At 40.9% G+C, this 25,765-nt stretch overlaps 3 protein-coding genes across 3 annotated transcripts in view; 1 reads left to right on the plus strand and 2 right to left on the minus strand.

Annotated features, from left to right (window-relative positions):
* The window catches only part of LOC100352379 (ubiquilin-1), a 113,777-nt gene that overhangs the window by 10,147 nt on the left and 77,865 nt on the right, over positions 1 to 25,765 (plus strand). The window lies entirely within an intron of this gene.
* On the minus strand, positions 4,104 to 5,060 carry OR52D1_2 (olfactory receptor, family 52, subfamily D, member 1). Its single transcript, NM_001171467.1, is given in 1 exon segment — positions 4,104 to 5,060. A coding segment is annotated over 1 exon segment (957 nt).
* On the minus strand, positions 21,971 to 22,927 carry OR52D1_1 (olfactory receptor 52D1). Its single transcript, NM_001171466.1, is given in 1 exon segment — positions 21,971 to 22,927. A coding segment is annotated over 1 exon segment (957 nt).

The raw sequence follows: 25,765 nt of genomic DNA on the forward strand, positions 1-25,765 counted from the left end.
AAACTTGAACCAGACACTCTGATATGGGGTGTAGGCATCCCAAGTTGTGACTTAACTCCTCAATGAAATGCCCACTGTGATGCTGACAACTTTAAATAAAACTTGTTCTCAAAGATTTATTTCATGGCTGGCGCCACGGCTCAGTAGGCTAATCCTCTGCCTTGCGGCACCAGCACACCGGGTTCCAGTCCTGGTCCGGGCACCGGATTCTGTCCCGGTTGCCCCTCTTCCAGGCCAGCTCTCTGCTGTGGCCAGGGAGTGCAGTGGAGGATGGCCCAAGTGCTTGGGCCCTGCACCCCATGGGAGACCAGGATAAGTACCTGGCTCCTGCCTTTGGATAGGCGCGGTGCGCCTGCCGTGGCGGCCATTGGAGGGTGAACCAACGGCAAAGGAAGACCTTTCTCTCTGTCTCTCTCTCTCTCTCACTGTCCACTCTGCCTGTCAAAAAAAAAAAAAAAAGATTTATTTCATTTTAGTGTATTAAGTAGAGGATATTCTTATGTCTCATAAGTTTCAGCTGTGTCTAAGTGTCCAACTCCATCACTTGTTTTCTTAGTTACTTTATTATTTAATGATTAAACTCATTCTCAAGGGTTTACTTTCTTTTTTTAAAAAATTTATTGGACAGAGTTATAGACAGTGAGAGAGAGAGAGACAGAGAGAAAGGTCTTCCTTCCATTGGTTCACCCCCAAAATGGCCACAACGGCCGGAAATGCGCTGATCCGAAGCCAGGAGTCAGGTGCTTCCTCCTAGTATCTCATGCGGGTACAGGGGCCCAGGCACCCAGGCCCTCCTCCACTGCCTTCCGGGGCCACAACAGAGAACTGGACTGGAAGAGGAGCAGCTGGGACTAGAACTGGCGCCCATATGGGATGCCGGCGCCACAGGCAAAAGATTAACCAAGGGAACCATGGGGCCAGCCCCGGATTTACTTTCTTTTAATGTATTAAGTTATTGTATCAATATAGAGTGAGTCATAAAACTTCTAAAGACTCTACATTATTCTGATCTTGGCCTGGATTTTGAGGCCCTCGGTGCTGTCTCCTTCCTGCACAGTTTCCTACTATTCCTCCTCTTCCAATCTCAGCTCCACCTTTCACTGATCTTTCTCCTCTTAGCTCCTCTGCTATGACATGACTGACTCTGTCCCATGACAGCTCCTTGTGCATGAATTTGCCTCTGCAACTGAAGTTGGAACTCTCCATGGCCAGAGGCTGACTCTTCTCTGCCTGTTTCACCTGTGGACTTGGTGATAATTTTTCCTTTGATTGCTTTCCTGAGAAAAAACCTCTCCCTTAATTCCTTATCCCTGTAGATGTAACTCCTTCTGAACAGCCCCGATATGATATAAATAAACAAGAACCAAATTGCTCAGTCTCTGTTGTGTGTTACATGTATAGTGCCATTACTCATCAAAATACATAATGAAGACATCATTCATTTGTTCATTATTCAACAAAGAAGATAATATACACAAGGAGGCTCCATCTCATTTTCTGTGATGTTTATTGAATGCTTATTAATTGTGTACAAGACACAGATGAAATAGTTGCTGTGATGAAGTTTCAGAATGAGAAGAAAAATGAGAGAAAATAATTAAGCATTAATCATATCTCAAGTATTGTACAGTTATGTCATATAATTATGGCAATAACTGTGTGAGATGAGATAACCTAAAAACTATTAGATAAGTAAAATAACCACTAATAGTTACATAACTTTCCCATCTTATATATTTATTAAAAACTTACATGTTAGGCATTATCTTTTTTTTTCTTTAGTTCCTTGATTTTTTTTCCAAAAAGAAACTTTTTATTTATGGAATACAAACTTGATGAATTTCATAAATACAACTTTAGGATTATAGTAATTCTTCCCAGAATTCCCACCCTCCCACCCACATTCCCACCTCTTTTCCTCCTCCCTCTCCCATTCCCAGTCTTGTTCTCCATTAAAATCTATTTTCAATTAACTTTATACACAGAAGACCAACTCTATGCACAAACTGTTTGAGACCAAGCTTTACAGTTAATTCTCATAATACAACTCATTGAGGATAGAAGTCCTGCATGGGAAGTAAGTACACAGTGACTCCTGTTGTTAATTAGCACGCTTATGTATGATGTCAGTGATCACCCGAGGCTCTTGACATGAGCTACCTAGGCTATGGAAGTCTTTTTTATTTTATTTATTTTTTAAGAAAATTTTTATCTAATAAATATGAATTTTATAGGTACACTTTTTTGGAATATAGCAGTTCTTCCCCCCCATACCCACCCTCCCACCCTCACTCCCACCCCACCTCCTACTCTCTCTCCCATCCCATTCTTCATTAAGATTCAATTTTAATTATCTTTATACACAGAAGACCAACTCTATACTAAGTAAAGATTTCAACAGTCTGTACCCAAACAGACATACAAAGTATAAAGTACTGCTTGAAGACAAGTTTTAGCATTAATTCTCATAGTACAACACATTAAGGACAGAGGTCCTACATGGAGAGTAAGTACACAGTGACTCCTGTTGTTGATTTAACAATTAACACTCTTATTTTTGATGTCAGTTACCACCCAAGGCACTTGCCATGAGCTGCCAAGATTTTTCTTTTATTTTTTTAAAGATTCATTTATTTATTTGAAAAGGCAGAGTTACAGAAAGGTGGAAGCAAAGAGAAAGAGATCTTCCATCTGCTGTTTCACTCCCCAGATGGCTGCAATGGCTGGAGCTGTGCCTATCTGAAGATAGGACCCAGGATCCTCTTCCAGGTCTCCCACAAGGGTGTAGGGTCCAAGGACTTGGGTTATCCACTGCCTTCCCAGGCCAACGCAGAGAGCTTGATAGGATGTGGAGCAGCTGGGAGTCCAACTGGCACCCATATTGGATGTTGGCTCTGCAAGCGGTGGCTTTTCCTGCTACGCCACAGCGCAAGCGCCCTCTCGTGGGCTTTTTAGCCAGATTCAAATACCTTAAGGACTGATTCTGAGGCCACAGTGCTGTTTAGGGTGTTTATCATTCTATGAATTTGCTGTGTGGCCTACTTTATGGAAGTCTTTTGAATCCACAAACACCGTCAATATTTAGACAAAGCCATAGCAAAGTGGAAGTTCTCTCCTCCCTTCAGAGAAAAGTACCTCCTTCTTTGATGACCACTTCTTTCCCCTGGGGTCTCACTTACCAAGATCCTTCATTTGGGCATTTTTTATTTGCACATGTCTTGGCTTGCCATAGGCATTGTTTTATGTTTTCAACATTTATTAACTTCTTGTTTATCACAACACTAATAGTTAGAGATGATCATTATCCCCATTTAATAGTTGGCCAAATTGAGGCATTGAAACATTTAGCATCCTGTTCAAGGACACAAAGCCAGTAAGCAGAGGAGTAAGGATTCACACCAAAGCACTATAATCTCACATTTTTTGCTCTTAACTGTAATCCAAAGTAATGGGTTTCAGACTTAACTAAATGTTCTTTTTCTTTTTTGCTTGAACTCACGGGAAAAATATTCTTATCAAGAAGTTCTTTCTCTACTAAAGTCTAGGAATAGACTTTTTCCATAGGGGTTGTAGCCACTTTTGAGGCAAGAGTGAAAATACTAACACCTTTCTAGGCTATCCAGAGTGTTCAAGGACATCACTGGTGTATCCAGTCCAAGCTCCCTTCCACCATGTAAATCCATTCCTCTAGTATTAGAGGTTTCCATTCATGCCAGTGTAGATGGCTCTGCTACCCCTATAATTGTCTTTTTTAAAAAATATTTATTTATTTGAGAGACAGAGTTACAGACAGAGTAAGAGAGAGAAATGTCTTTCATCTGCTGGTATACTCTCCAAATGACCACAACAGCTGGAGCCGAGCTGACCCAAAGCAGGAGCCAGGACCTTCTTCTGGGTCTCCTATGTGGGTGCAGGGATCCAAGAACTTGAGTGTGCCATCTTCCACTGTTTTCCAAGGCCATGGCAGAGACCTGGATCAGAAGAGGAGCAGCTAGGACACAAACTGGTGCCCATATGGGTGCCAGTGCCACAGGTGGAGGCTTATCTTACTATACCACAGAGATACTCTATACTTTCCTTATCTCCAGCTTCAACTGAAGAGTTTATATTGAGATCTTCCCCATATGAAACAGTTTCAGAAGTCGTCTCTGAATTTCCTTGGTTCTAGCTCCATAGATAATAGGATTGAGCACAGGAGGCACCAGCACATAGAGATTTGCCAGAAAGATGTGCACATGCTTGGGAACTCTGTTGTGACCAAAGCGGTGGGTGAGGAAGGAGAAGAAGGCAGGGATGTAGAAAACCAGGATGACACCCAAGTGGGAACCACAGGTACTCAGAGCCTTGTTCTGGGCATCACGGGATGGAAGACGAAAGACAGCACGGAGGATAAAACCATAGGAGACAGCAATGAGGATGGAATCCAGACCCATGGCTAGCAGAGCCACAGTCAATCCATAGACAATATTGACAGTGATGTTAGCACAAGCCAGTCGGGCAATGCCCATATGCTCACAGTATGTGTGTGCCATGACACGGTGCCTACAGTAGGGCAGTCGTCTGAGCAAGAAGATGAAGGGGGAAACAATAGCCACACTACGGAATATCCCAACAAACCCAATTCTTCCTATGACGGTATGGTTGAGAATTGCTGTGTATCTCAGGGGGTTGCAGATAGCCACATATCGATCAAAGGCCATGGCAAGAAGAACTGAGGACTCCAGAGCATAGATAGAATGGACACAAAACATCTGGGCCAGGCACCCACTGAAGGAAATCTTACCAGCGTGCATCCATAAAATGGCCAGCATCTTGGGCACAGTGGTAGAGCTGAGAGCCAGGTCAGTGAGTGACAGAATGCAAAGGAAGAGATACATGGGTGCATGAAGAGCTCTATCTGTCACAATGACAAGAATGAGGGCAGCATTCCCAGCCAGTGCTGTGAGATACATAGCACAAAAGGGGATGGCAATCCAAATGTGGAAGGGCTCCAGTCCTGGGATCCCTGTCAGGAAGAGAGTAGCTGGGAGACTGTTGTCACTGATGTTGGAAACAGACATTCTTGTTTTCAGAGGAAGGACTCTACCCAAGTGGTGATGGTATGTATGCCTGCCTTGTAAAATCAGATGGTTGATTCATGAAAAATGATGAACTTTCTGTGAAATAATTTATTTTAGACTGAGAAGAATATTCATTGTTTATCTCACCCTTGAGAATCTGCAAAGATGCTACCACATTTTGAAAACTCTGACCAATTGTTAATACCTTCTGCTATATCCTACAGTATTCAACCATGGTGTTTTGGGTTCTACATTCAAAGCACCAAGCTAATTGTTGAAATCGACCCTTACAGACATATCTCCTACCACATAGTCTGTTACCATCTAGGGATATTTCTTGTCTTTCATACTTAATTTTCTCAATGCTTAGAAAAATCTTTATTTTCTTCTCTAATTTTGTTTCAGATTTTCAGCAAATATTCTGCCTTCCACACTGAGGTGTTCCCCTACTAATCTTGTCTTTGGTGACCTTTAATTTTTTTTTTCCTTTTTTCTTCTTCTATCTTATAAAATCCTATTGGTAGCCACTCTAACTTCCACACTAAGCATAACTATGTCTGTATCTAGACCTTTTGCTCAATTTCACTACAAACTCAATTCTGATAACCCTTAGTAACATAACTATTTACTTTTTAATTTCATAATATAATAATAGGTTCACTTTTTCTTCCAAGTTTTTAATGTAACTTCCTAGACATATCACAAATAGGTTCTTTTTATATTTATCTGAAATGCCTAGGGGCTAGGCAACCTGAATATGCTTATATAGCTAATAATTGAATTTCTATAATGATTTGAGCATTCAGATGAGTATAAAAGAAGACAGGATAAGATCAATCAGACATGCTTCAGATATCAACTCAGATATCAACCAGATACCACTCCCAGCTCTGACAAAGCCAGTTCATAGCCCTGCAAGCCCACCAGTGTAAAGGCTAGATGTGCTGGCTTGGTGAAGGGAGAGACTGGAGTGTCCTGGAGTTGACAAAACCATTAAGCATCCTGGAAAAGGTGTCTGTTCTGCCAGCTGAGGTAAAGCTAGCATTATATATATTCTTTCAGTGACATATTGTGTACTTAAAAGAATCCTGAGTAAGATGTTGGGAAACCTAAATTTTAATCTTGGTTCTGTCATATGACAGATGAATGATATTGAAAACAGTCTCTCACTTCTCTGGGAGATCTCAATTTAGAAAGGACAGTGGGGCCAACACTGTGGCATAGTAGGTAAAGCTGCTGTCTGCTGTGCCGACATCCTATATGGGTGCTGGTTCAAGTCCCACTTGCTCCTCTTCCGATCTAGCTCTCTGTTATGGCTTGGGAAAGCAATAGATGTCCCAGGTGCCTGGGCCCCTGCAGACACTTAGGAAACTTCTCTCTCTCTGCCTCTGACTCTGCCTCTCTGTAATGCTGCCTTTCATATAAATAAATAAATCTTTTTTTAAAAAAGTGACTGTTATTTAGTTTCTATTTTTCTATATGCTTGTTACAGAGCATTGGAAAAATTCCAAAATCTTTTATACCTCAGTTCGTCATCTCTATATTAGGAACAGCATCGTCTGGACTACTAACTTCACAAGATTTTGTGCTTGAGCAAAGATAAATATTCATGGGAATAAAAGTTTGGATATTGAAAATTAATTCCCCCTCCTTTTGTATTCAACCAGATCTGTATCTCTTAACAATCTATATTCTGGGGGAATATAGAGTATAAGTATTGTTCACATCTCTTACCAAGGAGAAGACCAAGACCTAAAAGATGAAATCATGTAATTGAGATTGCAAGGCATGTTTTCTGCAGAACTGAGTGACATTTCATTTCTCCTGATTCGGTTTGGTGCTTTCACTTCCCCTATTGTCCACTCATGTAGCCAATACCTGAATTTGTATCTCTTTCACCAAGGAATTTTATTTAATGCCAATCTCTAATGCTGTAATAATGTTTTTATAATCTGAAGTCCAAAGAGGTAAAGAGAATTAGGGACTCCCCCTCCTATTTGTAGTGAGGGGTTCAGAGATGACACCCAATTGTTTGGTGCTAATCTTTGACACTGCTCTGTGACACTAGTGGAAAGAAGTTTGGGTGGTGGAGTCTGGAGAGCTTGCATCTTCTCTTGCTTTCTCTTCCCTTCTCTTCTTGATAAATTTTTGCCCCAAGGCAATATTTCAAATTAGTTTCGTCATATGGCTGCTACTCTACAAGCATGCATGGAGAGAGGCATCAGGAAGTCTGGGACAAGAGAAGGGCTTTTGCTGCTGCTGCTGTTTGTTTTGGGGGAACAATGAGAAAGGATGTTGCGCTGGAGCCCCACTGTGGTTCACGACAGAGGCACTCTTCTAAATTTGTCTGTGTCTTATCCCTGGGTTGCCAGGAGATCCTTTCTCAGACTTGAATCTCAATAAGTTAACTCTGAGTTCATTCACTGAACATACTGTTTCAGATATATAGTTTGTACCTGTATTTTTATTTCATTATCTCATGTTCTTGTAAGTCATTCTTAATTGACTGATGATTCTAGACCTTGCTTTTTTCCTAATAAGACAAAGCAGATTGCATTTATCTTCAAATTGTAACATTCAATTAAATGTTAAAATGACATCTGAAAATATACAGCTAATATTTTCTTTAGGGACACAGTGAATAAATTAGTTTTTTTCATTGTGTAGAAATACTTAGATGTCAAAAGCAAATTTCCTGGTTATTGATTATCTGCTGAGTACTCAGTCACTCACAACTTATTTTTTTTGCTGCTTATCTGACTTTGATTTGATAGCATTATTGTCACACCAAGAAGAAAAAAAAATTAAAAGAGCTCATTTTATAATTTGCTTCATGTAGACATATATACACATACATCCAATTATAATTGGGAAATAACTGAAAATTTTAACTTGTATATTCATGAGTATTGTTTCTTCTACTCCTAAATGTGATGCCTGAAGTAATCTGTCCCTTAGACCAAGTCCACCTGTAGCTGGGCACTGGATAAAACAGCCCTCAGGTGTAGGCTCTCCAATGTGTTGCCTGTGACTGCCCTCTCCCTGCGAAGGCAAAGGTGAGTGGTAAGCCCTCAGGTCTACAACCCTAAGACAGTAATGATCTGGCCCTAAGAAAAAGTTCACTGGTCCTTTGTCTACCTGATAAAGTTTTTGGAAAAGAAGACTTAGATTACACTACTTGGATTTTAATATGATAGTGTTGATCTTGGTGGCATGCCAGAATGATAAATTTCAATGAAAGCTGTTTGATACACTTTACAGTAAATATTGCTGTTTTAGGATCTGTGACAAGTGATCATTTGGGGAAACTTTTTACATTGGATTTATTAATAGTTACTTTCTAACTATTTATTTATTTATTTATTTGAATGTCAGAGTTACAGAGAGAGAGGAGAGGCAGAGAGAGAGAGAGAGAGAGAGAGAGAGAGAGAGAGGGAGAGAGACCATCCACTAGTTCTTTCCCCAAATGGCTGCAATAGCTGGAGCTGAGCCAATCCGAAGCCAGGAGCCAGGAACTTCTTCTGGGTCTCTCATGCAAGTGCAGTGACCCAAGGACTTGAGCTATCCTCCACTGCTTTCCCAGGCCATAGCAGAGAGCTAGATCGGAAGTGGAGCAGCCGGGATATGAACTGGCACCCATATGGGATGCCAGCACTGCAGGCGGCAGCTCCACCTGCCACGTCACAGCACTGGCCCCCTTAATAGTTATTAATAGTCCACTGTTTCACCATTTGTATTTTTGCATTTGTTTTACAAAATAGGACTAAATAAGATTTTATAAATCAGATATCTTTGAACTATACACCATATCTGCTTTTTCTAAAAGAATATTGAGGGGCCAGTGCTATGGTATAGCAGGTAAAGCCACTGCCTGCGGGGCTGGCATCCCGAATAGGTGCCAGTTTGAATTCTGACTGCTCCACTTCTGATCCAACTCACTGTTAATGTGCCTGGGAAAGCAGCAGCAGATGTCCTGCCCAAGTCCTTGGGCCATCTGCACCCATGTGGGGGACCTGGAAGAAGCTTCAGGCTCCTGGCTTCAGGTGGTCCAGCTCCGGCCGTTGTGGCCATTTGGGGAGTTAATCAGTGGATAGAAGGCCTCTCTCTCCCTGCCTCTGCCTCTCTGTAACTCTATCTTTCAAATATATAAATCAATCTTTTAAAAAAAGAATATTGAAGTGGAAAATATTGTAAACATTAAAGTTGTTAATTTTTCTAAAAAACGGGCCGACGCCGCGGCTCACTAGGCTAATCCTCCGCCTTGCGGCGGTGGCACACCGGGTTCTAGTCCCGGTCGGGGCGCCGAATTCTGTCCCGGTTGCCCCTTTTCCAGGCCAGCTCTCTGCTGTGGCCAGGGAGTGCAGTAGAGGATGGCCCAAGTCCTTGGCCCTGCACCCCATGGGAGACCAGGAGAAGCATCTGGCTCCTGCCATCGGATCAGCGCGGTGCGCTGGCCGCAGCGCGCCGGCAGCGACGGCCATTGGAGGGTGAACCAACGGCAAAGGAAGACCTTTCTCTCTGTCTCTCTCTCTCTCTTACTGTCCACTCTGCCTGTCAAAAAAATCCATTTTCATATATAAATTTTCCCTTTAGTTGACACATATTGTGAAAGTCCTGAATCCACACAGGTCCGAGACATCTCCCCCACTCTTTCCTGGCATCAGGAAAACAAAAACACCGAGGTGCCATGCACCTGGAGAGCCTCACTGTTCCCACAATTTGTTCCAGCTGCAAATCAGGGAAACATCCTATGCCTCCCGGTCCCTGTCACTGCTCCAGTTATGAATCAGGCAGCCTCGGAGACTCCCTGCATCAGGACACCCTGTCTCACGGTATCTGTTATCCTCTCCAGCTGCTCCAGCCAGCATCCCACATCCCTTTGTTTGGCTACTCCAACTCATCTCCCACCTATCTCCCTCCTTCCTGACACAAGCTCCCTCTAAAGCCCCAATGGAACACAGGAGCCCCGAGCTCCTCTCACTCTGAGGCTGCTCCTGGCAGTTCTTCACCCTAATAAAACTCTTTCTTTGCTCAGTGTGGTCTTGGTTGTCGTTCTGGGTCATGGTTGAAAACTCTAACACTTATTACTTCTGGATTTTACATGAATGGAAATTAAGATTGACAGTGATTAACTGTCAATGCATATTAAAAAAAAAAAAAGGAACTTACCTGTGTGGGAGACATGCATTTGCAGGTGGAACAGGCTGAAGTTGGAGTTCTGTGTAAAGGTGTATTGTATTGAGTTTGAAGATGTGTGGGGAAGAGTGTGGGAGTGCAGTAACTTAGGCAGGAAGTGTGTATGTGGATACAAAGTTTTGTTTAGGATAGAAAAAATATGTTTTCCTATATGTCCAGGTGAGTGTGGTGTGAAGGAATAGAGGATGTGGGTGTGTGATCTGTGTTGAAATGTTCTTTCTCGGCTTTCTGGACTCACTGAACGTCTTCTTCCAGCACTGCGTTCCAACCTTCTCTGGTCAAGGGCGTGGTAAGTGAGCTTATTTATCGATGCTGTTGTGGCTCAGCTGTGAAAACTCAAGTGACCTCCTCTAGGGATTGATTTAAGACGTGTCTGTGGAAGGAGATAAACAGTGGCAATTGCTAAATGAGCAAAGAAAAATTTCCATTGATTTTTTTAAAGGAAAGTGATGATGAAATATTAAGTATACATGTTTTATCCTCTATTCTGATCCCATATTGTCTTTCTTTCCTTGTCTCCTTTTTCTCCCTTCACACCTCTGTGAGTCTCATTGAATTCACATTTATCAGGAGACTATCTGAATTATGTGCTTCTAGGGGTGAAATATTTATGTGACCAGTACAAAAAGTAAAGATGGTGGTCATGTATCTGCATCATTGTATTGTAAGACTGCACTCTCAAAATGCACAAAGATAAAAGTATCAGGGGCATATACTCACATAGTTGGGCCCCAGACCTCTAGGGGATGTCAGCCAGGGGAGGCTGGTCTTTCTGAGGGATGTGATGAAATTGGTGACAAGGGACAAATAAAAAATGCAACCTAACACCAACTTCTCTTAGAACTAACTCTGCTGTTGCTTTGGAAACCAAGTTCTTGGGTGACACAGAAATAAAATGTGACTAGGAAAAGCACAACTCTTATCTCTATCTCAATTTTCTAGTCTGCTTCTAATGGCTCCTACAGACAGCTGCCCGGCAAAGGAAAAATGTAGACCCAGCCTAGGCATCATGCAGCAGAGCATAGAAGGGTGATTTTGAAGCTGAGAGGCAGTAGTCTAACATTCAGCACAGTAATCCTTTAGTGCATATGTATACATGTGTGTATAATAACCTGTCTGGCATTCTGGGATTGTATAAATATGATTCATCTTTAAAAATCAGAAATCGATTTCTTTTGCTAGGCCACACATAAAATTTTACTTTATTAGTTAATGTAAGGGAAATTATATTTTGCTAAGAAAATAGGACACAATTGATATGATTAATTATTAATTTAAATATGATTTGAAAATATTTTATATTTTTGACAAAAATACAATTAAACAATACATGTGTATTCTAATGCACATTTTTTTCTCATAAAATTTAGTTATTTTATTTGAGAGGCAAAGAATCTGAGAATGAGAGAAAGATGAATCTCACATCTGAGGGTTCACTTTCCAAATGCCAACAATCATCAAGACTGGGCCAGGCTGAAGCCAGAAGTCAAAATTCAATGAGGTTCTTCCTCATAGGTGGCAAGGACCCAAGTACTTGAGACATCAGCTGCTACCTCCCACAATGCATGTTGGCAGGAAGTGGAAGTAAGACAAAAACTGAAGCATATCCACATGGTATGCAGACATCCCAAGTGGATCATAACTGCTAAGTTCTTGCCTTTAATATACATGTGCTTTTATTTTTTACTTATTAAGGATATGTTTTGTAAAAGGTTTGTTTACTTGTCTGAAAGGCTGAAGGAGCAAGAGAATGGCAGAGGGAGGAAGGGAGGGAGGGAGAGAGAGAGAGAGAGAGAGAGAGAGAGATCTTCCATCTGCTGGTTCACACCTCAAACACCTACAGCAGCTGGAGGTGGACCAAGCTGAATCCAGAAGCCAGAAATTCCCACATTGGTGGGAATCATCCATGAATCCATGATTCCCACATTGGTGGTGGAAACACAGCTATTTGGGGCATGATCTGTTGCTTCCCAGGGTGTATCAGCAGGAAACTGGATCAGAAATAGAGGAGCCAGTACTTGAGCATGCATTCTGACATGGGATGCAGGCATAAAGGGCAGCTTGAGCTGTTGAGTCACAACACCTGCCCCATATACATCTTTCTTTTAAAAAATAGCTTATATAAATATACATAAAAAGCGAACATTGTGTGCAGTGGTTAAGATGTCACGTCCCATATTAGTGTGACTGGATTTGAGACCTGACTTTCTCCCCAATTCTAACTTTGTGCTAAATGTGCACCCTGAGACAACAGGTATTGGCTCAGGTACTTGGATCTCTGTACTTGGTAAGCTTAGATTTAGCTCCTGGCACGTGGTTTCAGCCCAGCCTAGCACTGCCCCAGCTGTTATGAGCATTTTGAGACTGAGCGAGCAGAAGGGAGATCTCTTTGTCCATCTCTTTCTATCTCTCAAATACATAAAAAAGAAAATAAATAAATAAATAAATAAATATGCATACATGTGCATGACATACATTTTCCCCTAAGATATATTTTGAAAGTTATGATAATTTTTAAAGGTTTCTTTTCCTTTTTTAAAAAAAGATTTATTTATTTAACTTGAAAGTCAGAGTTACACAGAGAAAGAGAGAGAGAGAAGGGTCTTCCATCTGCTAGTTCACTCCCCAGAAGACTGCAATGGCCAGAGCTGCACTGAGCTGAAGCCAGAAGCCAGGAACTTCTTCTGGGTCTTCCCACGCTAATGCAGGGGCCCAAGGACTTGGGGCATCCTCTATACCGCTTTCCCAGGCCACAGTAGAGAGCTGGATTGAAAGTGGAGCAGCTGGGATGCCAGCACTGCAGGCAGTAGTTTTACCAGCTATGCCACAGCACCAGCCCCTAAAGTTTTCTTTATTTTAAAAGCTTGAGTTACACAGAGAGATACAGAGATAGAGATAGAGAAAGAGAGAGAGAGAATCTTCCATCAGCTGGTTTACTTCTCAGATTGCCACAATGGCCAGTGCTGGGCAAGGCTGAAGCCAGGAGTCAGGAACTTTATCCAGGTATCTCAAGTGGGTGGAAGGGACCAAATATTTGCATCATCTTCTGCTACTTTTCCCAGGCCATTATCAGGGAGCTGGATTGGAAGTGGGGCAGCTGGGACATGAACAGGCACCAATATGGGATGTCCGCATTACAGGTGGCAGCTTACCTGCTATGCCTCAATGCCAGCCCCAAGATATGATAGTTTAAAAAAAAATTCAGGGCGCCGGCGCTGTGGTACAGTGGGTTAATGCCCTGGCCTGAAGCGCCAGCATCCCATATGGGTTCCAGTTCAAGACCTGGCTGTTCCACTTCCAATTCAGCTCTCTGCTATGGCCTGGGAAAGTAGTAGAAGAAGGCCCAAGTCCTTGGGCCCCTGCATCCACGTGGGAGACCCAGAAGAAGCTCCTGGCTCCTGGCTTCAGATTGGTGCAGCTCTGGCCATTGCAGTCTTCTGGGGAATGACCCAGCAGATGGAAGACCCTTCTCTCTCATTCTCTATCTCTTCTCTCTTTGTGCAACTCTGAGTTTTAAATAAATAAATAAATCTTTAAAAAAATTTCAGTTATATTCATAATTACTAAATGTGATACTAAACCCTTTGGAGATATTTTTATAGTAATGACATATCATAATAATAAAATTTCTTAAGTTAAATGTGAATTTAACTTAAAAGGGGCCAGCATTGTGGCATAGTGGGTAAAACATTTGCCTTAAGTGCTGGCATCATATATGGGCACTGGTTTGAGTCCCAGCTGCTCCACTTCTAATCCAGCTCCCTGCTAATGTGCCTGGGAAAGCAGTGGAAGATGGCCCAAGTCCTTGGGCCTCTGCACCCATGTGGGAGACTCGGGAGAGACTCATGGCTCCTGGCTTTGGATCAGCTCAGCTCCAGCCGTTGTGACCATTTGGGAAATGAACCAGTGGGTGGAAGACCTCTGTTTCTCTGTCTTTCAAATAAATAAATACATCTTTTAAAAAAGTGAATAAAAGCAATCATTTTTTAGTTTTGTTAGTTTTAATTTTGATAGTCTTAACTTATTTATTTTTAACTTATTTAGGATGTGAGGAACAAAACGCTCCCACTCCTCTGTCTTTTTTGTAATATATTTGAATTCAAAACTTTCAGACACTGCTGAAATACTCTGGCCTAAAACAAAGCATTAATCTCTTTTTAAAGATATATTTATTTATTTGAAACACAGAGTTATGGAAAGAAAGGTTGAGGAGGGAGGAGAGAGAGAGAGAGAGAGAGATCTTCCATCTGCTGATTCACTCCTTAAATGGCTGCAATGGCTGGGATTGAGCCAGGCTGAAGCCAGGATCCTGAAATTTCATCCATGTCTCCCATGTGGGTGCAGGGAACTAAGGACTGTGGCCAGTTTCCACTGCTTTACGGGATGCTTTAGCGGGAAGCTGGATTGGAAGTGGAGCTGTCAGATTTCAAACCAGCACCTATATGGGATGATAACATTGCAGATGGTGGCTTAAGCAGGGACACCACAATGGCAGACCCCTTGCATTATTCTTTTTTATTTTTATTTTTTTTAAATTTCATAAATGTAAATTTACAAATTACAACTTTTGCATTGTTGTGTTTTTTTCCCCCCATAACCTCCCTCCCACCCACAGCCATGCCATCTCCCACTCCCTCTCCCATCCCACTCTTCATCAGGATTCATTTTCAATTATCTTTATATACAGAAGACCAACTTAGTATATACTAAGCAAAGATTTCAACAGACTGCACCCACACAACCGCACAAGATATAGAGTACTGTTTGACTAGTAGTTTTACCGCTAATTCTCATAATACAACACATTAAGGACAGAGATCCTACATGGGGAGTAAGTGCACAGTGACTCCTGTTGTTGATTTAACAATTGACACTCTTATTTATGACATCATTAATCACCCGAGGCTCTTGCCATGAGCTGTCAAGGTTATGGAAGCCTCTTGAGTTCACCTACTCTGAACTTATTTAGTCAAGGCCATATCATAGTGGAGGTTCCCTCCTCCCTTCAGAGAAAGGTGCCTCCTTCTTTGATGGTCCATCCTTTCTGCTGGGATCTCATTCTCCGAGATCTTTCATTCAGGTCGTTTATGCATTATTATTAAAATATTTATGTGAAAGACAAAGCAAGCACTAGACAGGTATTAACTGATGTTATTAATCATTAAATACATTTGCTCTAAATCAAGAATTGGAGTTGTCCCCCTTTTCATTGCCTAAGATGGAAAATGAACTAGATGAGAAAATCAAGGTGCATGAAATATAAATGGTGTTTGCAGCTATTTGTAAGCATAACCATAACAAGGAGAAAGAATCAGATAAATGTCTTTCTACCCAGAGATGGTTATCTGGCAGTTTAGGTGTTTTTCTTCCTTTGTAGTACTTTTTTTTTTTTTTTTTTTTTTTTTTTTTTGACAGGCAGAGTGGACAGTGAGAGAGAGACAGAGAGAGAAAGGTCTTCCTTTGCCGTTGGTTCACCCTCCAATGGCCACCGCTGCAGCCGGCGCACCGCGCTGATCCGATGGCAGGAGCCAGGATCCAGGTGCTTTTCCTGGTCTCCCATGGGGTGCAGGGCCCAAGCACCTGGGCCATCCTCCACTGCACTCCCTGGCCATAGCAGAGAGCTGGCCTGGAAGAGGGGCAACCGGGACAGAATCCGGCGCCCCGACCGGGACTAGAACCCGGTGTGCCGGCGCCGCAAGGTGGAGGATTAGCCTATTGAGCCACGGCGCCGGCCCCTTTGTAGTACTTTCATTCTCAGCCTGTATAAATCTCACTATCCACCTTCTATACCCCTATGACTGGTACCATTGTACACCATATTATTCTGGTAGGGCTGCCAAACAAAATATCACAGACCATGCGGCTTAAACGACAGAAATTGCTCTCTCATAATTCTGGAGGTTGAAAATCTCAAATCAAGGCCCAGCGGGGTAGGGTGGCAAGGACTGCCATCCTGGCTTTTCCAGTTCTGTTTTGTCCTCACATGGCCTTTTCTCTATGGGAGAGTAGGGAAGGAGTGTTCTGATGTCTCTTCTTTAAAGCATGCTAACCTTTTTCAACCAGGGGTTAACCTTTATGACCTCATTTAACGTCAATTGCTCAAAAATGAGTCTATCTCCAAATACTGAGGAGTTTAGTGCTCTGAAATCTGAAAAGTTTTTCAGGTAGAAGGCCATGATTTAGTCTTTAGCCAGGTACTATGGAAAATCATAAATATCCACAAATTAGCATAAAATAAGTCCAGGGCTTCAAACCTTAGCTTTACCCAAGGATCACTCTCCTTGATTTAGTTAATTTTCTCTATCGTCAGTATACTTTTCAAATATTCATTGTTCCTTTGGAGCTTTCCTCTCTTTTAAATTCAGTGTGAATAATATTTAGGAATTGATTGCTACTGAAATTTATATAAGTAATTAATGAAAGAAATATGTGCAGTGTGACTCCTAAAGTTTTTGTTTGGTACACTGCAAATATCATTCCCTTCATTGAGAGAAGGAAACTAGAAGGAAGAACAAGTTTTCATCCATATTTTGGACTTTGGTTGTGCTGATTTGGATTCAGAGTAGTTACAGGTGTCAAGCAGGTTGTTGGAAAAGAAGAGACTCATTAGAATTAAAGATACAGATTTGAGAGTCATCAGTGTGTTACAGGTAGTAGAAGTCTGACTTGTACATATCATCAAAGGGAGTATATAGAGGTGAAATTTAAGCAGGTTTAGAAAAGGGCCATGGAGAATGTTAGCATTCAGGTATTAAGAAGAGAGAATCATTTGTAAAAGACATTAAAGAAATGTAGATATGGAAATGATAGGAGAACAGGAATGTATGATGTTACTAATTGAAGAAGAAAGGGGAAATAATGCAAAAATAAGAAACAATATTATCAATCTCTCTATGGAGAGTTCATTGCATTTAGTAATAGTGAGTTCAATAATGACAATGAAGGCAGTTCTGTGATGGGATAAGACCAAAAGAGGCTCCATCTAGGAATGAACGATAAACAAGGAAGACATAATGGAATCAGATAGCTAGTGAGTATGTCCTTGAGTATCTTGTGAATAACACCAAACTGTGATAGATGCACCTCTTTTCTTGCTTGAGCGGTGGAAGAAATTTAAGTATTTTGGCCAATTTTAAAGTCAGTGGATTAAGGAAGCAGAGAGATGAGTTTGGACCAATTCCTGAAGGATAATACATTCCTGGGTAATTACTTAGATTTTAAACAATAATATTTGTTTACTTACCTTTTATTTATCTATTATTATTTTATTGGAAATATTGAGAGACAGAGACAGTTAGACAGATACAGAGACATCTTCCATCTGCTGGTTCACTCCAACAAATGCCACAACAGACAGGGCTGGGTCAAGATGAATCCAGGAACTCAGTCTAGGTCTCCCATGTGTATAATAGAGACCTAAGCACTTGAGTCATCATCTGCTACCTCTCAGGAAGTTCATTAGCAGGAAAGTGGATCAAAAGTGGAAGAGGGTCTTGATCTCAGACACTGTGAGATGGAATGTGGGATTCCATCAAGCTGTGCCTTAGTCTGCACCAGAATGCCTGCTGCTACTAGGTCTTAAACAAAGGGCAATGTGTATGTTTTGAAGAACATAAACAGGAATATTTAGATTTTAGAGTGATTTCTCTGTCAGTCCAGGGAAGCAATAGATGGATTCTATAGTTGCTGCAAAACTGATACAACAAGCATTCTTTTTTGGTTTTTGATTTTTTAAAAATTTAGCCCCATATATAAGTGAGAAATTTGTCTTTCTGACTCCAACTTATTTCATTTAACTTGTTGTCCAGTTGCAACTATTTTGATGCAAATGATGGAATTTAATTCTTTTGTATAGCTCTGAATAATATTTCGTGTGTGTATCATATTTTCTTAATCCTTTATGTGATGATTGACACCTTGATTAATTCCATATTTTGGCTATTTTGAGTAGCATTGTTATAAACATGGTGGTGCAGATATCTCTTTGATATGTTGTATTCAAGTATTTTTGGTAAACACCCAGTGGTGGGATTGATGGATCATATGATAAGTCTACTTCTAGTTTTTAAAGAAATTTCCATAGTGTTTTTTTTTATTTTTGTAAAATTTATTTATTTGAAGGGCAAAGTAACATACAGAGGGAGAAACAGAGAGAATGGTCTTCTACCGCTGGTTCACTCCCCAAATGCATGCAAAGGTTGGAGCTGGGCCTATCCAAAGCCAAGATCCAGGAGCTTCTTCTAGGTCTCCAATGAGGATTCAGGGGCCCAAGCACTTGGGCCATCTTCCACTGCTTTCCCATACCATACCAGACAGCTGGATGGGAGAGCAAACAGCCAGTACCCGAACTCGTACCCTAATGGGATGCTGGCACTGCGGGTGGAGGCTTAGCCTGCTACACACAACACTGGTCCCTGCAAAGAAAAAATTTTTGAATAGCTTGTACGTATTTAAGAAATTAAGTTCATTAAAAAATATTCCTCCAGGGATAAATCATTGGTGACTTTTCCCCCCAAATAATCTATTTATTTAATGAGTACAAATTTCATGACATAGTGTTTTCCACAGAGGCTACACTAATTTACATTTCTCCCAACAGTGTAAAAGAGTCCTCCCTTTTCCATAGCATCATCAGCATTTGTTATTCTCTTGTCCTTTGGAAAATAGCTATTCTGACAGGGGCAAGGAGACATCTCCTTGGGAATATAGAAGACCATGTACATGTCCTGAATTCTACACATGTCCAGGGTGCTACATAGTCCCAGAAAAGTTCTGAGAAATGCCTAAGCTCTCACTTACTATTCACCTTGAGGCTCTGCTCAAGCAAAAATTGAAAGAGAAAGCAGAGTTTCAAACTGAATATTGGAGTGCTGAGGTTATGCTACAATAGGCAGAGTCCTTAGCAAAAGGAGAAAGGCTTACAATTTCCAGACTTTTAAGAAATTTTTTTCTAATTATAAACTGACTACTGAGCTAACACAGCAGAGATCTCAGTGACTATGTATAATAAAAGTTGATGTTCCATAATTCAGAAAATCAATAAACACAATGCAAACAATAATGACGACATCAAACAATGATAAAACAAGTCCAGGGGAGAGAAAATGATCTATTTTCCACAGTTGCATGTTATATAATATAAAATACACAATATTTAACAGAAAATTATTAGAAATGTGAAGAAACAAGGAAGTCTGGCCCATACACAAGAAAAAAAATAGTAGAAACAGTCCTTGAGGAACAGCAAATATTGCACTTACTAAGCAAAGACTTTACACTAGCTATATAATACGTTCAAAGAATAAAAGGAAGATGTGTCTAAAGTACAGAAGAAATGCATAAGCTAATTTTCTCACCAAATGTACAATATTAATAATCAGATATTATTTCTGTCTGCCTATTATCCACTGTCTATCTATGTATCCACACATAGAAATCATGGATTTTCCTTTCTTAATTGTTCATTTATTTCTTTGAAAGGCAGAATTAGAGTGAGAGGGTGAGAGAGAAATTTTCCATCTGCTGGTTCACTCCCCAAATGGCCACAAATGGTCAGAGCTTGACTAGGCAAAATGCAGGAACCCATAAACCCATCTGGATCGCTGACATGGGTGCAGGGAAGCAAGCACTAGAGCTATCCTCTTCTGCTTTCCCCAGAGCATTAGCAGGGAGCGTTATAGGAGGTGGAGCAGCCAGGACTTGAATGGTGCTCAGACAGGACACCAGCATTGCAGGTAACAGCTTAACCTGCTGTGCCACAACACCCACCTCAAGAAATCATGGAGGTGATAAGTACAATAAATAGAGGCTGGCGTTGTAGCATAGGGGGTAAAGTCACTTCCTGCAGTGCCAGCATCACATATGGCCACTGGTTCGAGTCTTGGCTGCTCCACTTCTGATCCAGCTCTCTGTTATGGCCTAGGAAAGCAGCAGAAGGTGGCCCAAGTTCTTGGGCCCATGAACCTTGGTGGGAGACCCAGAAGAAGCTCCTGACTTCAGATTAGCCCAGCTCTGCCTGTTGTGACCTTTGGGGAGTGAACCAGTGGATGGATGAACTTTCTCTCTCTCTGCCTCTGCCTCTCTATAACTCCACCTTTAAAATAAATAAATAAATATATTTTTTAAAAAAGTAAAATAACTAGTATAAAAATTCACTATAGGCAGAAGACTAGAAAGTAAGAAGAAACAACAAACTTCATGGTAAGTCAATGGAAGTTATGTAGTCTGAGAAACTGAGCATAAAAAGAATGAAAAGAAACGGACAAAACCTCAGAGACCTGTGAAGCATGACAAATAATGTCAACAGTGGGCCAGTGTTGTGGCATTGTGGGTTGGGCTGCTGCCTGTGAAATCTCCATGAGCAGTGGTTCAAGTCCCAGTTGCTTCACTTCTGATACAGCCTCCTGCTCATGTGCCTGGGAAAGCAGTAGAAGATGGATCAAGTGTTAGGGCCCCTGCCTCACGTGGGAGACCTGGATGAATCTCCTGGCTCCTGGCTTCAGCCTGGCGCAGCCCAGCCAATGCCACCAGTTGAAGAATGAATCAGTGGATTAAAGATATCTCACTCTCTCTTTAACTCTGCCTTTCAAACAAATAAATAAATAATCTTGAAAATAATAGCAAAATATGAATATATACTGGAAGTTCTGCAAGGAGAACAGAGACAAAGGGGAGGAAATAATATTTGATCTGAACAATTTTCAAGTTTGATGAAAAACAAGAGTGTCCACATCCAAGAAATACAACAAATTTGAAGTAGAATAAACATAAAAAGCTAAATGTAGTAACTGAAGTGAGTAAGAGACTATTCGGTAAGGCAATTGAAATCTAAAAATGTTCCTCCAAATGTATATAAGGCATTAATTTACAAATAAAAGGAAATGAAAATGAAAAGTTTAAGAGTGGAGGAGAAATGAGAGAAAATATAATTTTATTAGTTAATAATCATAAATAAAGTACTGTCTAGCTTTCATAACCTAGTTGTAATAATTATAGTTGTAATAATTCTATGATGTGATTATACCCAAAAAGTCCTAGCTAAGTTATAAAACTGGACTAATAATGTTTTAAGAGGTTGTAAAATTTTACACTTTTTATTTATTGAGAATTTTACATTGCAAGCACTCCTCTAAGTTTTTGAGATAAGTTTATTACATTTGTATCACAATATCAAAAATTAGACATTATTATCATCTCCGTCTCTGTTTTATGGCTGACCTTGCTAAACACAGCAAGATTTAGCAACAAGATCAAGTGGAAAACTTCTAAGCAGAGGGGCCAAGATTCAAACCCAGGAAGTCTGTTTAAATTTAGAGCTTGTATATTAACCATTACCTAGAATTTTGAAGTTCAGATTCAAATTCATTTCAAATGGTTTTTTAAAAAAAATCATTGTTTTGCAGTTGATGTCCCAATATGATATTACCATGTGTGAGGTAGTCTTATAGACCAAAACTGCTTTCCTCTTTGGCAATTTATAATCCCCTCTGAGATAACAGAGAAAATGTAACCCTTCTCTGTGTAATCCATAACTGCTCAAGCATGCTCTGTGTGATCATTGACAAATACATTTCATTTGACTGCTTTTCTTCCTTTTATTTGCTCACCGCCTTTTCATATCCTCCCTCTCACATCACAGATCTACATCCATGTATATTGATCTAGGCAGCTACTCTACCTGTTTATTTTTCTTTTCCTCAATTTCTGCTCAGAATTTATCCCGAGAACCTCCTCAAAAGAAGCAGTTTCAGAAGTCGTCTCTGAATTTCCTTGGTTCTAGCTCCATAGATAATAGGATTGAGCACAGGAGGCACCAGCACATAGAGATTTGCCAGAAAGATGTGCACATGCTTGGGAACTCTGTTGTGACCAAAGCGGTGGGTGAGGAAGGAGAAGAAGGCAGGGATGTAGAAAACCAGGATGACACCCAAGTGGGAACCACAGGTACTCAGAGCTTTGTGCCTGGCATCTTGAGAAGGAAGGCAGAAGACAGTACGGAGGATAAAACCATAGGAGATGGCAATGAGGATGGAATCCAGACCCACAGCCAGAAGGGCCATGGTCAATCCATAGACAATATTGACAGTGATGTTAGCACAAGCCAGTCGGGCAATGCCCATATGCTCACAGTATGTGTGTGCCATGACACGGTGCCTACAGTAGGGCAGTCGCCTCAGCAAGAAGATGAAGGGGGAAACAAAAGCTATACTACGGAACATCCCAACAAACCCAATTCTTCCTATGACGGTATGGTTGAGAATTGCTGTGTATCTCAGGGGGTTGCAGATAGCCACATATCGATCAAAGGCCATGGCAAGAAGAACTGAGGACTCCAGAGCATAGATAGAATGGACACAAAACATCTGGGCCAGGCACCCACTGAAGGAAATCTCACCTTTGTGGAACCACAAGATGGCTAGCGTCTTGGGCACAGTGGTAGAGCTGAGAGCCAGGTCAGTGAGTGACAGAATGCAAAGGAAGAGATACATGGGTGCATGAAGAGCTCTATCTGTCACAATGACAAGAATGAGGGCAGCATTCCCAACCAGTGCTGTGAGATACATAGCACAAAAGGGGATGGCAATCCAAATGTGGAAGGGCTCCAGTCCTGGGAACCCTGTCAGGAAGAGAGTAGATGGAAGACTGTTGTCACTGATGTTGGAAACAGACATCCTTGTTGCAGAGGAAGGACTCTATCCCAGGGGTGATGGATGCCTGGCCTGTAAAGTCAAGTATGTGTTTGAGTTATATAAAATGACCAGCTTTCTGTGAATAATCTTTTTTTAGATTGAGAAAAAGATTTATTCCTCCTTACTTGTTCAGGAAACTGGAAAGACTTTATCACATACAATCCTTTTGTTTTTGATCTTCCACAACTTCTTATATTCAACAACATTTTGGGTTCTGTATTCAAAGCTCAAGTTAAATATTTATTTATCTACCAAAACCAACCCTTATAGACTCCTCTTATTACTTCATGAACATCATGTGTTTTGTCCACATTTCTTTAAAAATTATGTATGTATTTATGTACATGAGTAGCTGAGAGAGACAGGCAGATGGACAATGAAAGAGCTCCATCTGCAATTCCTTCTTCAAAAGCCCTTAATGGCTGGGGTTGGGTGAGGGCAGAAGCTGGGATACAAGAACTCAATCCATATTTTCCAGGGCCAAAAATCCAGTTGCTTAAGCCATCACTGCTCTCTCCCTTGGTTTGCATTATAAATATGCTGGATTCAGGAGCAAGACAAGAACCCAGACACTCTCATAACAGATACAGATGTCCCACTGTCATCTTAGCTGTTAGACCAAATGTATTCCTCAATTATGGAAAATTTGATGCCTTTTCTAGTTCATGCCATTCCACATCATCTTTCTTCACATCATCCCTCATTAGTTTTGAATTTCATGCAGATTTCTCTGAATTCCTGAAATTGTTTCAATTTAAAGTCACTTTTTGTTTTGTTTAGTGTGTGGAAAATACATATTACATAGGTACAATGCCTTTATGAAATTTCAGTTTCCACACACTGTGTCCATGATTGTGTTTGTACCCAGACATTTTGACAAATATTGCCTAAAAAGATCAATTTTGATCATTTTTAGTAATATTCCATTGTGTTTTTGTCTTAGTGCTGAAACACTATTTATTTAATTTCCTCTCTGTGTAAAGGATCTGCTCAGTTACTCACCAAGCAGCTTTGGTTTTATATCTCTCTTGAAGTGGCCAGAAGGTGATTAAACAACCTGAACATACTCATATGCTTCACGGTTCATTGGTTCTAAGGAAAGAATCATGAGATGTGGCAGGTATTCTGGCTAGGGAACCAGCACTCCCAGCTACGCGGATGCCATTCCACTGTTTTGCCAGCCAGCCAGCAGAATGGCTGAGTGTGACAACCAGCTCAGAACGCCAAGGGCTGATAGAGGTAGATGGATGGGGAGAGAGTGGAGTGTTCTGATGTTGTTAGCAATAAAGATGTCAGTGTCCTGAAAGAGTGATTTTTTTTTTCTGTAAAGAGAATGCTTATATTATTTTTATCTTCCCTCAATTATGTAGTGGGTATCTCATTTGTAAAGTGCTAAGGATTCTGAACCTTAGCCCTGTTTTTGTCTCAAGGTTGTTGTGTGATTTTGAACAAATATTTCAGCTCTCTGGGTAGCAACCCAGTGATGCTGGAATCCCTGTCTAAGCTTTCCTGCTTCTTCAATTTTGGCATCAGATAAATCTCACAACCTTTGTGAAACTATTTCTCACTTCTAAATTAAAAATGACAACTGAGCTTCTTATTTCACGTAACTTTTGTAGCCCACAAAAGAGTAAATATCTGAGATTCAAAGTTGAAACAACAAAAACAGTTTTGCCCCCATTTACAAATGTTTTGTCTCATAACAGCATATGAAAGTGGTACAGCATATAACATTCATCTTACCTCTGTCTTATCAATGAAAAGTCCAGTTTCACACCTAAACTGGGACCATCCAGATCACAAAGCAGGTTACTGTAAGAACTGAAATTATCAGTTAGACCTCCTGATTGAAGCTTGGTGCTTTCACTTCAATTGCCTGTTTTTATGGCTAATACTTGAATTTTCATTTTTCTTGCAAGGCACTTTGCTTAATATCAATTCTTAATTGTGCAATCTAATAAGAGTATGTAGGGTCCAAAGATGCAGATACAGGTGGAGAATTCTTGTTTGCATGAAAAAATTTGCTGATCCCAGTGGTTAGGGGGAGAGAATCTTGGGTGCCAGAGGCTCAAGAGCCATACTCACTGCTGTATTTTCTTCTCCTCTCTTCTTATCCTATCCTTGGTCCCAAAGGATTACTTCAAGTGGTTATTATAAGGAGATTGTTACTCTGTGAGCATTTGCGTATGTGAGTACTAGAAAAATGTGATGTAAATAAGGTTGCATTCTAGGGAAAATAAAAGAAAAAGAACTGGAGTACCACTCTGGTTAGAGTGGAGACATTCTCCTTAAATTGTCCCACTCAGGCTTGGCTCTGTATCACTATCATAGCTGAGTTTTTGAGGTCTCCTTCTTATACCTACCAAGACCTTAGTGATTGAATCCTGAGATTTTTCTTTGGACACCGTTTCTTGGGGAGATCTCATTTCAAGAATTTATCTATGAGAGTGAAGTCCAGGTGTGAGCATGCTCAAGTTGTTGCTCTGTGGTGGCTGTCATGTGTGGGTGTGAGGCTGGTGGGAGGGTGGTGGAACCACAGATTGTGCAGGTGATGCATACCTGAATGCAATAATTTGCTGAGGGAAGTGAAAGCTGTGTTTTTGTGCAGGTTGGATCAGTGTGCTTTTTGGGGATAGATGGGATCTGAGTGTGTAATCTTGGTGGAAATACCTGATTCTTTCTCAATTTTGAAGGCCCAGTAAGTGACTTCAGTTCTAGCTGCCTTCATTAAAGGACTAAATATCACTATTTATTGACTCTGACACTCATGTGTAAAAACTCAGAGGGCCTACTCTATCTGGGGATTTCATCTGTGGGTTT

This window comes from Oryctolagus cuniculus, chromosome 1 (assembly GCF_964237555.1).
Source record: "Oryctolagus cuniculus chromosome 1, mOryCun1.1, whole genome shotgun sequence".
NCBI classification, from domain to species: domain Eukaryota; kingdom Metazoa; phylum Chordata; class Mammalia; order Lagomorpha; family Leporidae; genus Oryctolagus; species Oryctolagus cuniculus.